Source organism: Delphinapterus leucas, chromosome 3, assembly GCF_059928025.1.
Source record: "Delphinapterus leucas isolate spDelLeu-1000000601 "Yukka" chromosome 3, BTC_Dleu_Yukka2, whole genome shotgun sequence".
Classification (NCBI taxonomy): Eukaryota; Metazoa; Chordata; class Mammalia; order Artiodactyla; family Monodontidae; genus Delphinapterus; species Delphinapterus leucas.
In genome coordinates, this window is record NC_143131.1 from 133,524,668 (window position 1) to 133,544,992 (window position 20,325).

Below are 20,325 nucleotides of genomic sequence, written 5' to 3' on the forward strand. Positions count from 1 at the left end.
TTTATATATATTATGGATATTTTTTTACTTCTACCATCTTGGTTTGTGTTTTTTCTCTACTAGTCTGTTCCTTTGCTTTTTAATTTATTTTAAAAAATGTTTTATCTTTCCTTCTGGTGGATGAATTTTTTTTCTATTCCTTCTCTTTCTCCTCTGTTGGTTTCAGACCATGGATTGTATTTCAGTTTGTTCAATGACCACTTTAATTTATAACACGTATACTTATTAAGTAATTATATCTTCCCTCTTATATATGATAGAGACATTGGTCTACTTTATCCACTAACCTCCCCAGCACACACTCCTCCTCTTCCCCAGTGCCAACACACAAACTGTTACCAAACTCAGGTTCAGCTGCTTGCTGCTCGAAAGCTAATACTCAAGAGACAAGTGCTGGTAGGAAGGGCAAGGTTGCTTTATTCAGGCGGCCAGCACCTGGGGAGATGGTGGACTCCTGTCCAAAAACTAGCACCTGGGGAGAGGGTGGACTCCTGTCCAAAAACTAACTCCAAATATTCTGCTTGACCGTGAAAGCTTCTAAAGGGAGAATCATTGGGGGAGGAGGTCAGAGTCTTCCTTATCTTCAACTGTGCAGATTTCTTGCGATTGGTTGGTGGTGAGGGAACAGGGTGGTACAACAGGAATCTTGTGCTCAGCCTGAAGCTACCATCCTCCACCTCGGTAGGGCCTTAGTTCCTGCAGAAGAACTCAAAGGTATTGTTATGTATATTTCTTGAGAAGGAACCAGGACCCTGCCCCACAGCTGCACTGTTGTTCCCTGACTGTTCCTCCTTTGTTTCTGCATCCCCTCCCTTCCCTGATAAGCAGCTGTTTGAATCTGCCCTTTGGAACTCTGGGAAGGTCAAGGAGATTGAATGAAGTCTATTGCCTACAAACAAGAAATTGGGGATACAAATAGGATTTGTACTCAGGAGGGCCCCACAGGGTGCTGCTCCATTTAAAAACCTCCCAGCAGGACGTTCTCTACCTCACAGAGAACTCTTGAGGTTCCCTTTACTTTGCCTGATCTTACTACGCAATCAGTATACCCTCCTTCTAGACCTTCCTGGCTGCAGACCTTTGTCCATATTCCACTCAGTGATTTCTTTTTCTAGTCCATGCACAAGGTTGTCCGTTGTTTGTTTTTTGGTTTTGTTTTGTGGGAAAATACACATAAAATAAAATTTACTTTTTGCATCAATTAAAAGTGTGCGATTCGATGTCATTAAGTACCTTCACAGTGTTATGCAACCATAGGCCGTCTAGGTCACAATCTTTTTTTATTACCCCAAACAAAAATCCTGCATCCATTAAGCAGTCACTCCCCGGTACCCTCTCCCCCACCTCCTGGCAACCACTAATCTGCTTTCTGTACCTGTTCTGGATGTTTCATATAAATGGAATCATAGAGCATGTGGCCTTTTATGTCTGGCTTCTTTTACTTAGTATAATGTTTTCAGGGTTCATCCATGTTGTGGCATGTATCGGCATTCCATTCCTTTTCATGACTGAAAGACATTTCATTATATAAATATACCTCATTTTAAATGGTACAGAGGAACCGGCTTGCAGGGCAGAAATAGAGACACAGATGTAGAGGACGAATGTATGGATACCAAGAGGGGAAAGTGGCAGGGGAGGGGGTTGGTGGTGTGATGAATTGGGAGATAGGGATTGACATATATACACTAATATGTATGAAATGGATAACTAATAAGAACCTGCTGTATAAAAAATAAAATAAAAATCAAAATGAATATATATATATACACACCACGTTTTTTTAATCCATTTATCTGTTGCTGGGCATCCGGATTATTTCCACCCTTTGGTTATTGTAAGCAGTGCTACCATGAACATTTGTGTAAAGTTTTTGTTTGTTTGTTTTTTTAACATCTGTTTACAGTGTTTTGGGGTCTATACCAAGGAGTAGAATGGCTGGATGATATGGTAATTCTATGTTTCACTTACTGAGGGGCTGACAAACTGTTTTCCATAGTTACTGCACCAATTTTCGTTCCCAATAATACATTTTTATATTTTATATTCATGATATTCCTGATTATGAACATATTATATATTCATGATTTTTATATGGTTGTGAAAATAATGCATGCTCATTTCTTCCTTTTTTTTTTTTTTTTGAGGAAGAAAATTAAAATCACATATTATCTGCCGCTTCTTAAGAGCTGTAAGGACTCAGGGAGTATGACGTGAAGGTCCCAACACTGCGTCTAGATTACGAGCCTGGGTTCTAAGTCAGGTTCTGTGTGACCTGGGGATTATTACTGCTTAACCGTTCTGTAAATCTGATAATTAGATGAATACAAAGTGCAAACAGTGCCTCAAGTACGAAATATTTTGTTTTAATGCTCCCTTTCCTTTTCTGCCTACCCTTCATGAATTACCCGTCCAGGTGGACCTGGTCTCAGATCCCATATGGAATTAGTGTTCATGTCCTCCCTTTGAATCAACAGTTAGCTACCCTGTCTCCATTCTCCACTAGCCTAGTTCTCCGTGACAGCTGGTGAGGCAGGCTTACATGGTAGGAGCAGTCTCAACCATGGGCCCTTCAGACCCCTTTTGTGGTCTAGGTGCCTTCCACCCTCCTTAATCACTCCAGAGAATCACCTGCTCTGCCTAGACACACATGCTATGCAGGACACTCTTCTTGTCCTTACTGTTTCTACATGTTGAGTTCTTACTGTTTACTAGGCACCGTGCTGTATGTCTTGCATATGTTATTTTACTAGTCACAGCAACCTATGAGGTGGGTACTTTTCTCCCTCCACTTTATAGGTGAGGTGACTCAGACACAGAGAGGTTAAGTTGCACACTTGCGTTCACCCCACTGGTGAATAGAAGAGCCATGGTCAGCTCATCTTCCTAAAATTAGACTCTTAAGCACCATGGACAAGCAGAAATGTTTCACGTCCTCATAACTCTGGCAGTATGTTGGGGCTGACAGAGCTCATCAGCCATCAACATCAGTGACCTCTAATACCCTTTTAAATATATATATATTTAAAGGTACAAGCATGATGCTAAATTCCTTACCTGTGCTATTTTAGTTAATCCTTGCAGCTCTGTAAGGGAGCTACTGTTATTATCCCCATTTTTCACGTAATTAGCCCCATTTTTCCAGTTGAGAAAACCCAGGCTGTGTGGTCTAGGGCTCCTAGCTCAGAAATGTCAAAGCTAGGTCTCAGCCGAGGGCTGTGTAGCCCCAAAGCCAGACACAACCACAATAGCACAGCACAAGGAAAGGCTCGAGTGACCCAGGGTTAGGAGTCTGGAGGTGGTTGGATTGTTTCTATGTCACTGGGACTGATTTGTTAAGAGGCAAAGCCTCCGTCGAGTCCATCAGCATTGAGCTGGGCATATATCTTCCAACACAAATCACATCGCAACTCTCCTACTACGTAAACTGGGCGTAAGCGGCAACTGGCTTTCTATCCACGTCAGCGACGCCAGCCCCCCTTGCGCTCGTTTCTCTCTGAAGGGCTCACATCATCTTTACCCGGACTGTTCCTCAGAGATGCTTTTTGCCTCCTTAGCAGGCCACGCACCGTTCTGTGAAAGGCCAAGGTCCAAAGCAAAAGGCCCCATTGTTGGAGGGAGGAACTTACAAACAGAGCTAAGGAATGTGTGGGGACAGCCACAAAGCTGGACTTGTTTTTTCTTTGTTTTGTTTTTTAACGTCTTTATTGGAGTTAATTGCTTTACAATGCTGTGTTAGTTTCTGCTTTATAACAAAGTGAATCAGCTATACATATATCCCCATATCCCCTCCCTCTTGCATCTCCCACCCTCCCTATCCCACCCCTCTAGGTGGACACAAAGCACCGAGCTGGTCTCCCTGTGCTATGCGGCTGCTTCCCACTAGCTATCTGTTTTACATTTGGTAGTGTATATATGTCCATGTCACTCTCTCACTTCGTCCCAGCTTCCCCTTCCCCCTCCCCGTGTCCTCAAGTCCATTCTCTACGTCTGCGTCACAAAGCCGGACTTGCGCTCCTAGGTCTGGGGATGCTCTTGGGCCACTGCAAGGACACCACGCGTGGAAGAGACCTGTTTGCAAATATGACCCAAAGCCAGGCAAGTTTGGCCTCCAGAGTTTCTGTAGCAAAGAACAGGAGTGGAAGAGTTTTTACCTGTTGCTTTCTGTGTTAGGAAAAACAAGCTTCCATGAGAAAAGCTTATCCTAACCTTGGTGCTTGTTGGGTTTTAATGCTGTCTTATTGGAATCAGCTTGACCTCTTGTGGAAAAGATGGAGCTGCTTCCTTGCACTGTGGGATCTTTGTATTTATTGGCTTTCTCAGAACCCTGGTCATGTCTCCCTTCCCCTCCATGAAGATTGCCCTAACCATGCCAGCCAGTACTGAAGACTTTCTTTAATTACAACTCTTACACTTTCTGCTTAGGCTACACCTCCCACAGCAATAGAACAGGGGGAAAGTGCTCAAGTCTACAGCCCTGAGTTCTCTCCTTCTGCCATTTACCGGCATGGAAGCCTGGGCAAGTCATGCCCCACACTTAGCCTGTCTTCCCATCTATAAAGTGGCCAGAACACCTGCTCACTAGGACTATCAACATTAACCAATCCAGCAGGCATTATTGAGAGTCTATCATGTGTCAGCTTCTCTGCTAAGAAGCCCTTTGATGGTTTTTACAGAGATAAAGCGAGAGATACCTAAGTCCTAACATATGTTTGTAAAGCAACTAGTAACGTACCGTTTCCCCACATGGGTCCTCCCATGTTTTCTGTCGACATGTATTTTAAGAAAAATAAAGTTATAGGATTAAGTAGATTTTAAAACTCCTGTAGGTACACAACAGTAAGCAGATTATGTTGATGTGGGACTTCTTAGAGCTGATGATAGACTAACAAGTACTCTGCAGCTAAAAGGTAGAGGAAGTAATGTTGAATTTCCTGAGTTTCCCCCCCCCCCCACAGAACCTTTTTGGTGCAGGTTTTTATTTTATTTTGAAGAATGGCTACTCACCTGTTATGGAAAAATTTTCTGCAGAACACTAGGAAATACCAGAAAGGAGCTTCAGTCAGTTACTGAAGCTAGCATCGTGTTATGTACTGTGAAGATGAAATTGTCACCTGAGATAATGTTAGGAGAGTGCATTGGACATTGTCAGGTGACCCTTCACAGTCTGTCTCTGATGTCGTATTGGTTTTGGATTCTTACTTAAATATGGTATCTTTCCAAATACAGCAAAGGCTCTGGATTACCTCTTACACTGCCGTTACAATTTCTAGCCCTGTGTTGGGCGCATAAAAGGGTAACCAGCTGAGCTCTGACCTTGGCTTCCTCAGCCAAGCAGGTATAAAACATCTGCCCCTTTACGCATCCCCAAAGCAATCTCTGCAATAGCTATACTCCCTCAGAATTGAGTCCAGGTTACAATATGTCCCTTTGGGCTCTTTGGTTGGAATGTGGAAGAAGTCATTCTTAGCCAAGGTATCCCAATTAACCCTCAGATCTGACCTTACCCCCAAAGAGGAAACTGTATCAGCATTTTCTTTTCTCCTATGGAGATAGCTACATTTCAGGAACCTTGAGTAGCAAATTAAATTAATTCATAATTTTATGTCTCCTGCTAACTTGTTTATTGTATATGTAATTAGAACCTCTCCCCTCCACCAGCCTTTGGACACATCCACATACATACCCATACACACAGACCAGAAGAACCACTGACTTTTCTCTTCCTGAGAAGTTCTGTTCAATTCTTTGTAACCTTCAAACTATGAGAAATTTGGCTTGAGATGTTACCTTTCAGTTAACGATTGCATTACATGTCTCCCTCTCACAGGATCCCCAATGATGATTTCTAGAGAAAGTAGAAAGCAAAATTTAAGCTGCCAGAAAGAATCAACATGAAAATGCACAGATTTCTGTGTGAGTTTTGTCAGCTGAGATAGTTTGTGAACATTTTTCTAAAGGAGCTTTTAGTATTCATTGTGGATGTGCAGTGGAACTTAAAAGATAGGATGTAGGGTGGAAAGAAATGCCAACTCTACACCTCAGCGTATCCGACTCTGAAGCAGTTCATACTTAGCATGTCCCAAGCTGAGTTCTTAAGTCCCCAACCTCCCTCCTACCAGACTCTCCCCTCAAATATTCTCTCTCTCCCCCACTGTTCTCTGTCTCAGTAAATGGCCTACAACCTCTCCAGTTGCCAAGAAACATAAGAGCCATCCTGGACTCTTCCCCTTCCTTGTTACCAACCCCAATCAGTCACCAATTCTAAGATATATATGTTTAACCTTTCTGCTCATCTTCCCTACTCCCACTGCAGTTCTAGCTGCCATCCTTTCTCACCTGGATGACAGCAGTAGTTTCTCACCTGGTTTCTCCCATCAAGCGTTGCCTCTTTCTTGTCAGTCCTCACAAGGTAGCCAGAGTGACCATGTTTAGATGAAAATCAGCTCCAGTTACGGCGCTGCTTAAAACCCTTTGATGACTTCCCACTTCCGGAGAAAGTCCAGTATCGTTTAAATGGCATCTAAGAGCAAAGAAGGAAGACGGATCTATCAGATATTTAGATGTACCATAGACCATTGAAATAGAAGAGTACAGTATTGATGCCAGAACAGACAGATGGTAGAACAGACTAGAAGGCTCTGACACAGTCTCGTGTATATTTGGAGAGTAATATAGGATAGTGGTGGCACCACGTATTGGCAGGGAAAATAACAATCTCTTGGTAGGGAGCGTTAAGGAAAATGACTTCCATTTGTATTCCCACCTAAACTGTATACAAAAGTAGATTCCAACGGCAATGAAGACTTAGTATGAGAAGTGAAACTCAAATGTGAGTAGAAAAGAATATGAAAAAAGAACTAAGGCAGGAAAGGATTTCTTTATGAAACCCCAAGGAACCATCCTTAAGGAGAAACAAATGAGTTTTCTTACATCAAAGTCAAACATTCCCATTTATCAGAGGACAGCATGGGCTGAGTTAGCAAAGCTGATGGCAGACTTGGGGGACATGTTTTCCCTCTCCCCGTTGATCTTTAAGCTCCATCTACATTTTCCTTTCTCTCTGTCCCTTAAATATACCAAGCTCCCTCCTGCCTCAGGGCCGGTATACATGTCTGTCACTGTCTGAAAAGTTCTTTCCCCTCTGGTTTAGTTAATTCCCATTCACACCTATGATCTCAGCCAAAATGCCTCTCCCTTAGGAAGACCTTTGTTGACTGCTCAGATTAGGACAGGTTTTCCTTGCACGTGTGCTCCTTTCAACTTCTACTTCCTGTTCATTGTACTCGTTGTAATCGCAATTATATAATCTTTTACGGAACTCTTAACTTCACGTCCATCCTCCCTACTAGGGGTGGTAAGCTCCAGGAGAGCAGAGGCTACCTGCTCAGTACATAGCACAGTGCTTTATGCCTAGAAGATATCTCTAAAATGTTAATGGAATGAACAAATGACAATTGAAAGAGGGCATATTCCATACCACGTGCCAGATGGGTGCTACAAGCCCGGGGAACGGGCTTAATTTAACCCTTAGGTCAGCAAGAATTGGGGATAATGATGTGTGCCCCTGCTTCTCCCTGTCGTGTGAAGTCTCAACATCTCAGCTCTCATTTGTATCACCTACGGTTCCTTGCACTCAGTAGGTGGTGAACAAGTATTTGTTGACTACAGGTCTATGCTGCCTCCTCCCAGCACTCTCAGTTTTCTGTGTTGACACTATCACATCAGCCATGCTTAATGGCTTGCCTGTTGAAAGCTCTCTTTGAGAGTTGATGTCAGCCTTCACTTATTTACTTCTTTTGTTGACAACTCTCTCAGTTGACTCTTAATTTGATCTGAGTATTCAGTTATTCAGCAAATATTGATTGAAAGCCTAGTGAGTGTGCCAGACACTAGGAAAGCTGGCAGTCCCCTTCCAGATTTTTTTTTTTTAATATTTATTTATTTATTTATTTATTTGGCTGTGTCAGGTCTTAGTTGTGGCGCGTGGGCTTAGTTGCTCCGCGGCATGTAGGATCTTCCCGGACCAGGGCTCGAATCCGTGTCCCCAGCATTGGCGGACGGATTCTTAACCACTGTGCCACCAGGGAAGCCCTTTGTCATGTTTTTAAAAGGATCAATTCAGAGACAACTAAAGCATCCTATTTACAATAATAATGGTAATGGAGACATTGGATGCCTGCTGAGGATAAGCTTACAAACTACCTTTTGGGATGATTTTAATGACAAATACAAGTTTGTGTCGGTTTGATTTTTCTAGTCATATCAAGAGTTACTATTAGAAGTAGACTCACAGACATAGAGAACAGGCTTGTGGTTGCCAAGGGGGCAGGGGGGAGGGAAGGATTGGAAGTCTAGGGTTAGCAGGTGCAAACTGATATATATAGAATAGATAAACAATAAGGTCCTACTGTATATCACAGGGAACTCTACTCAATATCTTGTGATAAACCATAATGGAAAAGAATGTATGTGTGTGTATAACTGAATCACTTTGCTGTACAGCAGAAATTAACACAACATTGTAAATCAACTGTACTTCAACTAAAAAAAAAAAAAAATATTATTTAGTGAACATGGATCACTACAGCCAGTACATTGTGATTCCTACCACAAAGAAGCTGGCGACTTCTGACTACCCTGTTTTCTGGAAGCTGACCAGGGGAGAATGATAGCGTATAAAGAGCCGTGCATAGAGAACTGGCTGTGAGAGGCCCGTGCACTCTTGTTTATTTTAGTATTCCTAAAGATAGAATCCCATGGAAATAAATTTGTTTAGGGGAGAATTTTCTAGTAACATGATCCACCCCAGAGTGAAATCACATGTCCATGATGTGTTAAGCTTCCTGCCTTCGCAGAGATGAGTGCCTTTCTGAGGTCTCTTCCTAACTTTCTAGATCTTGGAATTTGGCAGCCTAATATAGCTTTCCAAAAAAAACACTAAAAAAATTTTTTGAAAGGTTTAAATATACAGACAAGTTGTAAAGATCATGCAGAGCATTCTTGTATATCTCATAGCCAGTCTCCTCTATTACTAGTATAGAACATTGGTATGGTACTTTTGTCACAGTTAATGAACCAATACTGACACATTATTACTAACTAAAATATATCCTTTTAGTTTTTATGTAATGTCCTTTTAATATCCAAGGATCTCATCCAGGATACCACATTATGTTTATTTGTCATGTTTCTTTAGGTTCTACTTGGCTGTGACAGTTTCTCAGACTCTCCTTGGTTTTGAAGCCCTTACCATTTTGAGGAGTACTGGTCAGGTGTTTTGCAAAATGACCCTCAATTAAGATTTGTCTGATGTTTTTCTCATAATTAGATGGGGGTAATGGGTTTTTAAGAGGAAGACCACAGAGGTAAAGTATCTGTCGCTTCACATTTTTCAAGGGTGTATACTATCAACATGATTTATCACTGTTAATGTTGACCTTCATCACCTGGCTGAAGGGGTGTTTGTCAGATTTCTCCACTATGATGTTCCTATTCCCTATTTCATGCTGTATTCTTCAAAAGGAAGTCACTATGTGCAATCCGTCTTTAAGTAGTAGAGAATTAACTATGAAAATTGTTTGGAATTCTTCTACATAGGAGATTTATTTTTTTCTGTTCCATTTATCTATTTAATCATTTATGTATATCAGAATGGACTCATGGATATTTATTTTATGCCTTGGGTTATAATTCAGTGCTACAGTATTTATTTTGTTGTTCACATTGTTCCAGCTTGGCCATTGGGAGCTCTTTAAGTTTGTCTCCTGTGTCCCTTTGACATGCTCCCCAGTAATTGTGGGACGTTTTTCTGTTTGTTTTTTTATTTGTTTTTGAGCACTTCATTCCTTTCTGGCACCGCAAGATGTTCCAGGCACATCTTTCATATTTCTTGCCCCTGTCCTAGAATCAGTTGTTTTCCAAGAAGCCCTCCTGCTATAGGTTTTGTCTGTTTCCTTGTTATAGTTTATGTAGCATTTTGGTAGCCACTGCGCTAGGCCCTTGACATATACTGTCTTTTTAAATTCTCATATCAACACCGTTAGGTAGCCTTTAACTTCATTTTGTAAATATAGAAAGTGAGTCTCAAAGAGTATAAATGATTTACCCAACACCACACAGTTACTAAAAGTAGAGTGATGATTCAAGCCCAAATCTGACTCCAAAGCTCACACTCTAAACTGTTACTCCACAGGCCAGGCTCCCCTGTGTTCTCAGTCAGCATTAGGTGGATACTATGCTCTTGTGAATTGCTGTGCCTTTTTGTTAGGAGGATAAGGCAGAAGCCAGCAAAATTCTCCTGTGGCAAGATGGCTCAGGATTCCAGCCCTGCTGATCCCTTCCTTCTCTGAGCTTCATTCCCACTGAGAGTTGAAAGCCTTCCCTGAATGTGGAAGTTGTTTATGTGCTGTCTTGGGGTTTTCTCTCGTTATCTACATTCCCAGATCAGACTCTTAGCTCCTCAGAGGGCAAAGAAAATATATGAAGATAAGTAACTTCAGAACAGGCTGTGTTGATGCGGCTGGCATCAAAAGCAAATATTAAAATCTGTGTCCTCCATACCGGGAGAGCATAGATCTTGATGGAAGGAATGTTGCATTGTTGTCATGGTTATTTTCCATTGACTCAGTCTCCTGCTGGTCAAGGAGTAACTCCAACACAAAGGTCGTACCTTTCCTATTCTCCAGGGCCAAGGACAATATATAACATGTTCTAGACACTCAGTATATACAAAATGCGTAAGAGAAGCACTTGGGTCCTGGACTAGACACTATTTGCTCTTGAATTACACACAAGTTTAACCTGCTTTTTCCACTTAGGAAGGCAGAAGTAAGAGGTGGCTCTAGAGATAGACAGATTGATGGCAGTGAAAAATGATAAGTCTGCTTCATTCAGAAACCCCATTCAAAAAGACAGTAAATGGAAAAGAAAACTGAAAAGGAATAAACTTACATGGTCATAGAGAAAGAGAAAAAACGATGGAAAGGGCTGATGGAAAGTGGGTCAATGAGAGGGGGCTGACCTGGCAGAGCTGGAGTCTACAAATGTGCAGTGAAGGAAGCAAAATAAATAAATAAATAGAGTGAGAGAGGATCCATGATACAGAGCCCTGGAAAGGCTCTGGAAATAGATGTCCCTGATGAATTGCGAGCCACTGTCCAGAATGAAGGGAACAGGGTTACTCATCCACAAAGCACTTGAGGCACAGTGCCTAGGGCCAACAACAGTCATGATGCACTCTGGAGTGAGGCTGACATAAAGGACTGGTTGGAAGATCTGCATAAATACCAGTTAAACTCAGCATCTATACCCAGATCCCATCCCCAATTGACCCAGCTAGGAAGTACCTCTTCCCAGCCTAGCAGAAGATAGGAGGATTGTTATCTACAAAGTTAAACCGTCCAGAAGTATTGAAAAGCCTTCTCTAAATAGAAAGGAGGCAAAAATCTGTAGGAGAGAGAAAATTGCAACTGGAAAATAAATCACTTAAATGAGTCAGTACATAGATTTAAAAAAAATTTTGTGTGTGAAAGTGATAATTAACTGTTTTGATGATTAACTGTTTTGATTAACTGATTTGCTGTTCATTAACAATGAACAGCAAAAGGATAAACATGAAGTTGTTAAAGAGGAAATAAAAATCATAAAATGCTGGGGAGGGTAGTAAGAAAATGTAGATATTTTAAAAAATGTGCTTGAGCCTATATTACTATCAGTCTAAAGCAAGTAAATATAATAATGGGTTAAGATACTTGAAAAGCAAAACTACAAATCGAAAACATACAACAGATTCACAAAAACTAGAAAGAAGAGAACTCAAGTATAATACAGAAGAAAACCATCAAACCACAAAAGGAAAAACAAAAAGAAAGGAACAAAGAAGAAATACAAAATCAACTGGAAAACTGGGTTCAAAATGGCAATAAACACATACCTATCAATAATTATCTTAAATGTCAATGGACTAGATGCTCCTATCAAAAGACATAAAGTGGCAGATTGGATAATAATATTCTGTCTACAAGAGACCCACTTTAGGGCAAAGGACACACGTAGATTGAAAGTGAAGGGATGGAAAAAGATATTTCATGCAAATGGAGATGACAAGAAAGCAGGGGTAACAATACTCATATCAGACAAAATAGACTTTAAAACAAAGACCGTAAAGATAAAGAAGGACACTATATAATGATAAAAGGATCAATATGAGAATAGGGTATTACAGTCATTGACATATAGCACCCACTATAGGAGGACCTAAATACATAAAACAAATACTAACAAGCATGAAGGGAGAAATTGATGGGAACACAAAAATAGTAGGAGACTTTAACAGCCTACTCACATCTATGGAGAGATGTTCTAGACGGAAAATCAGTAAGGCAACAGAGATCCTAAATGACACAATGAAACAGTTAGACTTAATTAATATTTTCAGGACGTTATATCAAAAAAAGGACCCCACAGTACATATTCTTTTCAAATGCATATGGAACGTTCTCTACTATAGATCACATACTAGGACAAAAAACAAGCCTCAAAAAATTTAAGAGGAGAGAAATTATTTCAAGCATCTTTTCTGACCACAGTGGCATGAAACTAGAAATCAACCATAGAAAAAGAAATGAGAAAAAAAAAAAGATTATTTAGAGACTAAACAACATGCTACTGAAAAACCAGTGGGTCAATGATGAAATTCAAAGAGGAAATTAAAAAATACCTTGAGGCAAATGACAATAAAAACACAACCAAACAAAAATCTGTGGGTTGCAGCAAAAGCAGTACTACGAGGGAAGTTCATAGTGATACAGGCCTTCCTCAAAAAGCAAGAAGAATCTCAAGCAACCTAACCAACCACCTAAGAGAATTTAAAAAAAGAAGAGCAAACAAAGCCTAAAGTCAGTAGAAGGAAGGAAATGATAAAGATCAAAGAGAAAATAAATAAAATAGAGATTTAAAAAAATAGAAAAAAATCAATAAAACCAAGAGCTGATTTTTTGAAAGGGTAAACAAAATCAACAAACCTCTGGCCAGCCTCACCAAGAAGAAAACAGAGAGAACCCAAATAAACAAAATAGGAAATGAAAGAGGAGAAATAACAACTAATAACACAGAAATACAACAACAAAAACCTGTAAGAGAATACTGTGATCAATTTTATGCCAATAAATTTGACAACCTAGAAGAAACGGGCAAGTTTCTAGAAACATACAGTCCACCGAAACTAAACAAAGAAGAAATAGACTGATCACTAGAAGTGAAATAGAATTTGTCATTAAAAACAAAAAAACTCCCTGAAAACAAAAGTCCAGAACCAGATGGCTTCACTGGGGAAGAACTTACACCGTTCCTTCTCAAACTCTTCCAAAAGATTGAAGAAGAGGAAGTACTCCCAAAGTCATTCTATGAAGCCATCACCCTGATATCAAAACGAGGCAAAGACACTACAAAAAAGAAAATCACAGGCAAATATCTTTGATGAATGTATTGGGTTGGCCGAAACGTTCATTCAGATTATTCCGTAGAATGTTATGGAAAAACCTGAACGAACGTTTTGGCCAACCCAATAGATGGAAAAATTCTCAACAAAGTATTAGCAACAAAATCCAACATCACATAAAAAAGATCATACAGCACAGTCAAGTTGGATTCATCCCAGGGTCACAAGGATAGTTCAACCTATGCAAATCAATCAGTGTGACACATGACATCAACAAATGAAAAGACAAAAATCACCTGATCTTCTCAATAGGTACAGGAAAAGCATTTGACAAAATTCAGTATTCATTCATGATAAAAACTCTTACCAAAGTGGGTATAGAGGGAACGTATCTCAACATAATAAAAGCTAGTTATGACAAACCCACAGCCAACATAATACTCAGTGGCGAAAAGCGGAAAGCCTTCGTGCTAAAATCTGGCACATGATAAGGATGCCCACTCTCACTGCTTCTATTCAACACAGTATTACTAGTCCTAGACCCAGCAGTCAGGCAAGAAAAAGAAACAAAACGTATTCATTTTATTTATAGTGAGGTGGATGGATCTAGAGTCTGTCATACAGAGTGAAGTGTCAGAAAGAGAAAAACAGATGCCGTATGCTAACACATATATATAGAATCTAAAAAAAATAAAATGGTTCTGAAGAACCTAAGGGCAGGACAGGAATAAAGATGCAGACTTAAGAGAATGGACTTGAGGACACGGGGAGGGGGAAGAGTAAGCTGGGACGAAGTGAGAAAGTGGCATGCACATATATACACTACCAAATGTAAAATAGCTAGCTAGTGGGAAGCAGCCGCACAGCACAGGGAGATCAGCTCGGCGCTTTGTGACCAGCTGGCAGGGTGGGATAGGGAGGGCGGGCAGGAGACGCAAGAGGGGGTAGATATGGGGATATATGTATATGTATAGCTGATTCACTTTGTTATAAAGCAGAAACTAACACACCATTGTAAAGCGATTATACTCCAATAAAGATGTTAAAAAAACAAAACGTAAAATTGTCAGTATATGCAGATGATGTGATACTGTATAGAGAGAAAACCCGAAAGACTCCCCACAGAAACTACTAGAACTGAAAAACGAATTTAGCATGGTAGCAGCATACAAGATTAACATACAGAAGTCTGTTGCATTTCTTTGCACTAACAATGAAATGTCAGAAAGAGTTTAGAGAGTTTAGGAGCTTAGACAATTCCTCTTTGATGAAACTAGCCCACAGTTACTGACTGCCCACAGATACTGACATTTGGAGGTTTTCCATTGAATTAGCCAGTTCCCCAATTCCCTGTGGCAAGGTTGACTCTTCCAGAAACCCAGAGTTTCCAAAGAGCATTTTTATTTCGTCTAAGAGAGGGTAGTGTGTCAGTCAAACACAGAAGGGATGGTATAAAATGAAGTTTCAAAAAATAAGAAAATTACAAGTACTGTAGTAAAATTTTCTTTAAAAATCAGCAGAAATATTGGAACTTAAAGCTGAGGTTATTTCCCAGAATATAGAACCTAAAGAAAAAGGATTCAACATCAGGAGGAAAAAAACAAAAGTAGAAAATAAAGCATTTTTTTTAAATGAAGCATTTATTGACTCTACGAAAAGAAAAAAAAAAGTGTACAAGAAAGAAAAGGGAAATGTAATCAAAGAACATGACTTCGCTCAGCTGTGGACAATATTATGCATAATCATAATAATGTAGATTCTGAATATTGATTTGACCAAAATTGCATGGAAGAGTCCATACCATTGGAGAAATTCAGTGGATAACGTCTAAAGTTGATAGATGAGCGATAGCACAAAGTATATTTTGGGCCATGGGGAGGGAAGTACCTGAAGGAGAATCCTGGCAAGTTGAAAGCTATTGCTTTCAAGGTGGTGAGAGGTATGAACCACTGCTCTTCAATATAAGCTTTGTAGTATTTGATGTTTATGTGGACTGCCTTCATATGAGAACAAATAATACATTTCAAAAAATCAGATACACTGATTTTAAAATGTCAGCATGATGGAGCCATTTAGTGTTCAAACAGCCACATGCATACAGTATAGTCCCTGGAAAGCATTGCGGGATAAATAATGTTCATTGCAGCGGTCTTGCGTCATCGAGAAAATGTGTGATTCTGTTCTGCACGTTCTGCTCTAGAGAAACAGATACGATGGGGGTTCATCTCCATCCAAATGCTGCATGCTTTAGTTGTTTGGGGAGAGTCGTGATGTGGAGTGTCCTGATCTCCCAAAGTGGGAGAAATGGTGTGTGTCCCCCTTCCTCATGTCCCAAGCAGCCTCACCCCGTGTCCGGGAGGATCTGGGCTGATTGGCCACAGACTGACCTGCTCCGGCCCAGAGCTCTGATAATCATCAAACACCCTCGGGATTGCCAGACTCCTTCATTTCCGCCAGGCGGGGCTGAGCCTCCCTCGGGCTCCCCATAAGCCCCTCGTCCTTGGATGGTGGCCTTGAAGTCATTCAGGGAGAGTCACTGGCCCCAGAGCAGGCTGTCCTGTGGCAGAAATTAACCTCCCCAGGCCCAGAGGCTGCAGTGGCGAGTGGGAGGGACACAGGAAAGAGAAGCAGCTGAGAGAGCAGAATTTAGCCTCTCCTCATAAAGTGTTTCCCCTACTGGTTCTGATACCACAGAGACCTCAGACGATGCTTCGCTTGGCTGCTGCTTCCTGGTTTAACCTCAGTAAAGCGAGCCAGAGAGCCAGATAAAATGGCCCTGACCCAGCTGAGTCAGAGCTTGCTAACTGGTGGTTTGTGCTTTTTTCCTGGTGATCTTTCTGTTTTCAGGTACTGTGTATGGGAGGATTATAGCAAGATGTCCCAGGCTAGAATGAGGCTCTTGGTTTAAACCCGCATGTAGCAAAGACTGTTTCCCAGCGTGTTAAGTAAGCATCATAGAACAATTAATGCTATATGTTAATCTTTTGATCTAGCAATAAAAGGGAATGGCTGGCTTTATTTTATCTCTTGCTACAAACCTTGATCAAAGCTGTAGAGATTTTTTTTTTTCCCTCAATAGAATTTTGTGAATATTAAGGGCAGGCAGATACGTTTGAGGATACTGGGATTTGAAAGATAATAGTGAACCGGCCACTAAAGGGAGATCCTTTGAAATCTGGAAACAGAATATTGGATGTAGAGGATACCCCTGACTTAGTTCACAGATAGGTTATAAGGATTAGGTAATACAAAGAAAGGTCAACCTTTTCCTCCTCCCTCCTTTCCCCCTCCCCCCTCCTCTTCCTCTCTTTCCCCCTCCCCCTCCTCCTGCCTCTGTCACTAACCTGCCCTGTCTGCCCCCTCCCCTAACCCTACCAACTACAGAGGACTTAACGGTGTGCCTGGAACACAGTTCATTACATAGAGAACTTAATAATTTTAATAAGATGTGTCTTTTAATAATTTAATAATAATATGTGCAACATCACATATCAAGAAACTGAGGCTTACGATGCTTAAGTTACTTGCCCAAAGCCACCCAACTGGGAGGTGGTAGAGTGGAGCTTGGAAACTAGGTAGCTTGACTCCAGGGCTCCTACTGTGTGCGTGGCTCATAGAGAGGGCTCAGTTATGTCAGCCCTGAGCTGCTGCTGATATCGACGTTGCAGAAAATGAACCACAGAATGATTAAGTGATTTGCTCAAGGTCGCACACTGGTCAGTGGCCATGGAGTTTATCCAATTGTCTGATGCCGGGTCACCCCTCTCTCTGCAGTGCCGGGTTGCTCAATATATGAAGAGTTAGTGCTTTAACTTCTAGAAACCTATATCCTCCTAGGCAGGTTCCAGGTTCTGAATTCTCACATTGCTTGAATTGTTCATTAAGTTTGAAGTAGCACAGTTAAGCGCTGCCAGAAGCAATGGCAAAGAAACTATTTTAGGTTAATATCTGTTTCCTAACGGATGGGGGAAAAAAAAAACTGTGTCAATATTAGATTCAATGTATTTCTTCTTCCCTGATCCAAGTAATAAGCAAAAAACAAAACAGAACTAAAAAACCTTTATTCATCAGGCAAAATTTTAATTTCAAGCTACGGGGGGGTGGGGGAGGGGCACAGTGAATCAGTGGTTGCCCAGATGTGGCAGAAGTTCCCTCTCTTCTCAACAATAGGACAAGAGCTCTCACCCAAGGTTAACTGGTTTCTCAGGGCTTGAGCGGGTCAGTTATCCATTTATCCATTTCATCAGTTAACCTCGGGTGAGAGGGACCGTGGCTCTAGACCATCAGTGTGTGGAAAACGCCTTGGTGGCGGCCGCCCCATCCGTCTTCTCCGCTTGTGAAAACTACCTCAGACCTTGGCCCGAGCTGCCTGTCAGCACAGCTCTGCCACTCCACCGTCTGCAGGCCCTGGGCTGGGCCCATGAATCCCCTGTTTTCGAAGGAAAAAGACATAAGACAGTCAGCCCACAACCGTCCTCGTTTTCTCATTCCATCTTCGGAAAAGCCTATCTACATTCTGTTCCAGGTTCAGCTCAGCATGATCATCCCCTTTGTGTCTCACTCCACAGCCTTAAGCCAGGAACAGTCTCACCCTTCAGGAAAGTTCCCTCACACTACTGCTCTCTTATGCTTACCTTACGGTCCTCTGCCTGGTATTGTAGGTGTGTGTGCTGCGTCATTGTCCCCACTGGAATGTAAGACTTTGAAGGTGAAGAGGGTCTTTCCTATCTTCATTTTCCTGACAACTCGTGGCACAGTGGTTTTTCTGTATTTGGGACTCAATTCATAGTGGTTTAACTGAATTTTCAGGCAGGTACATGCCATGTGGTAACGAGGGTTTGGAAAGACAAGGATGACTACCTACATTCTTCTTCCTAATAACCATCTGGTTACTGACATGTTTTGTCAGAGATTCGTCCTTTTGTTTATGGCTTTAGTTTACTCCAAGAAAGGAAGAATGTCTAAGCTGGGGGCTGGCAAAATATGGCCTATGGGCTACATCCAGCCCTCTGCCTGTTCTCATCTGGCCAGTGAACTGAGATAGTTTCTACATTTCTAAATGTTTGGTGGGGGAAAGACAGGGGGAGGAAGAGTAATATTTTATGACAAAATAAGATTATATTAAGTTTAAAATGATATGAAATCAAAATGTCATTATCCACGAAGAACGTTTTACTGGAATACAGCCCTACCTGTTTGTCTATGTATTGTCTATGGCTCATTTGCACTAAAGCAGAAGATTTGAATAGTTAACACACAGATGATATGTCCCACAAAACCTAAAATATTTATTATCAGGCCCTTTATAGAAAAAGTGTGCCAGCCTCTGTTCTGAGTCATTCTCAGAAATGTCTGCCACCATGTGGAAGGGGGAATCAGATGCCCTTTTTGATTAAAGGGAGATGGGTTTGAAGGCACAGGATGCCTGGAGGAAAAGAAATCTGGAGAAAGAAAAGGAAGAAAGGGGAGGCAGAGGCCACCTTGGAGATGCTGGATCCTCCTGGGTTTTGTATCCATGCGTGGCAAACATTCTACAAAAAGATTTCCATCTTTCTGAGGAGCACCTGGATCGTCACAGCCAGTGGACCTGCTGGAGGGGGAAACCTGGAGTGTTTTCCACAAGCATTTTCCTCTCCACTAAGAACTCTTCATAGTTCTTTGGAGAAATTGTGAACTAGAAAGGGTGAGAGTAGGAGATTATCATTCACTCCTGATCATTCCGTGTACCAGAGCTAACTAACATCTACAGTAAGATCTAAAGGGCTCTGTGTCCTTGTTGTCTTTGATTCAACAAACGTGTGTGTGTGTGTGTGTGTGTGTGTGTGTGTATGAAATCTCTTTGTAGTGTGTCTGTCTATCTGTGTGTCTCTTTGGGGAAAATCCATTCTGATTGAATGCCAATTAATTATCATGTATGTGGGGATCATTAAACATTTAGACTTTTCAAAGAAAGATACATCAATTAGAACTTGGCTAAGATCAGCTCAGCCCCATGGAGAGTGGGGATTACAGTTTTGTTTAGAAATCTGCTGCTACCATATATAAAATATATAAACAGTAAGACCTACTGTATAGCACAGAGAACTATACTCAATATCCTGTAATAACCTATAATGAAAAAACATCTGCTGCCATTTTCATATGTTTCTCTAATTTTCTTATTACAGGGTAATGCCCTGTACTTCAAATCTGCCAGAAATGTTACGGTGAACATCCTCAACGAACAGACTAAAGTCCTAACTCAGCTGATAACAGGTAAGAAAAGAAAGAACTTAGCAGTGTCTGGTCCACGGTAAGCGCTCAAAAAACATACAATGGAAGGTTGAATGAAACACCATGTGATGTATCTAAAGAAGGGAAAGTCTGCTCGCACATTTTACAGTGTCGGAAAAGAGAACAAAGCATGTGTTCCCTGATGCTACTCAAGGGCAGAGTCTCATCCTATACACACGTTCAACTTAGGCAAATCTGATGATACTCGTTTAGGGGGTGGGGAAGAAGAATAAACTATTTTTCACGTAGCATGGCCCCTAAACACCAGCTGCTTCAGCTGGTGCTCAACCACAGGAAAGCTCTCTGCTCCAGTGCCAGAGGAAAAGCTGGCTGTGTTGTATTAACTGGAAGAGAGCACAGTGTACACAGAACCATGCACATGATACTTTATGGATTGTAAAAGGGATTTGTAGTGATAGTTTGAATCCATGCCACATTTGCCGTACGTGCTGACTTTGAACCTAGCTCAATTGCGAGATGCAGATGTACCCTGACTGAATATGTTTGTGTAGTTCCTTTTCATAGCGCAGATCTGCTCCTAACAGCCGTGGAAAACACCCAGTGGGGTTTAAGCTGCACAGTCCTGAAATTTAAACAAGAGTTGGTTATTC

At 41.2% G+C, this 20,325-nt stretch overlaps 1 protein-coding gene across 1 annotated transcript in view; it reads left to right on the forward strand.

Moving 5' to 3' along the window:
• SGCD (sarcoglycan delta) overlaps positions 1 to 20,325 on the forward strand; it is a 416,585-nt gene that overhangs the window by 239,470 nt on the left and 156,790 nt on the right. The window contains exon 5 of the mRNA XM_089909613.1: positions 19,609 to 19,696. Within this exon, the coding sequence (XP_089765739.1) occupies positions 19,609 to 19,696 (88 nt within the window). The remainder of the gene's footprint in view (positions 1 to 19,608; positions 19,697 to 20,325) is intronic.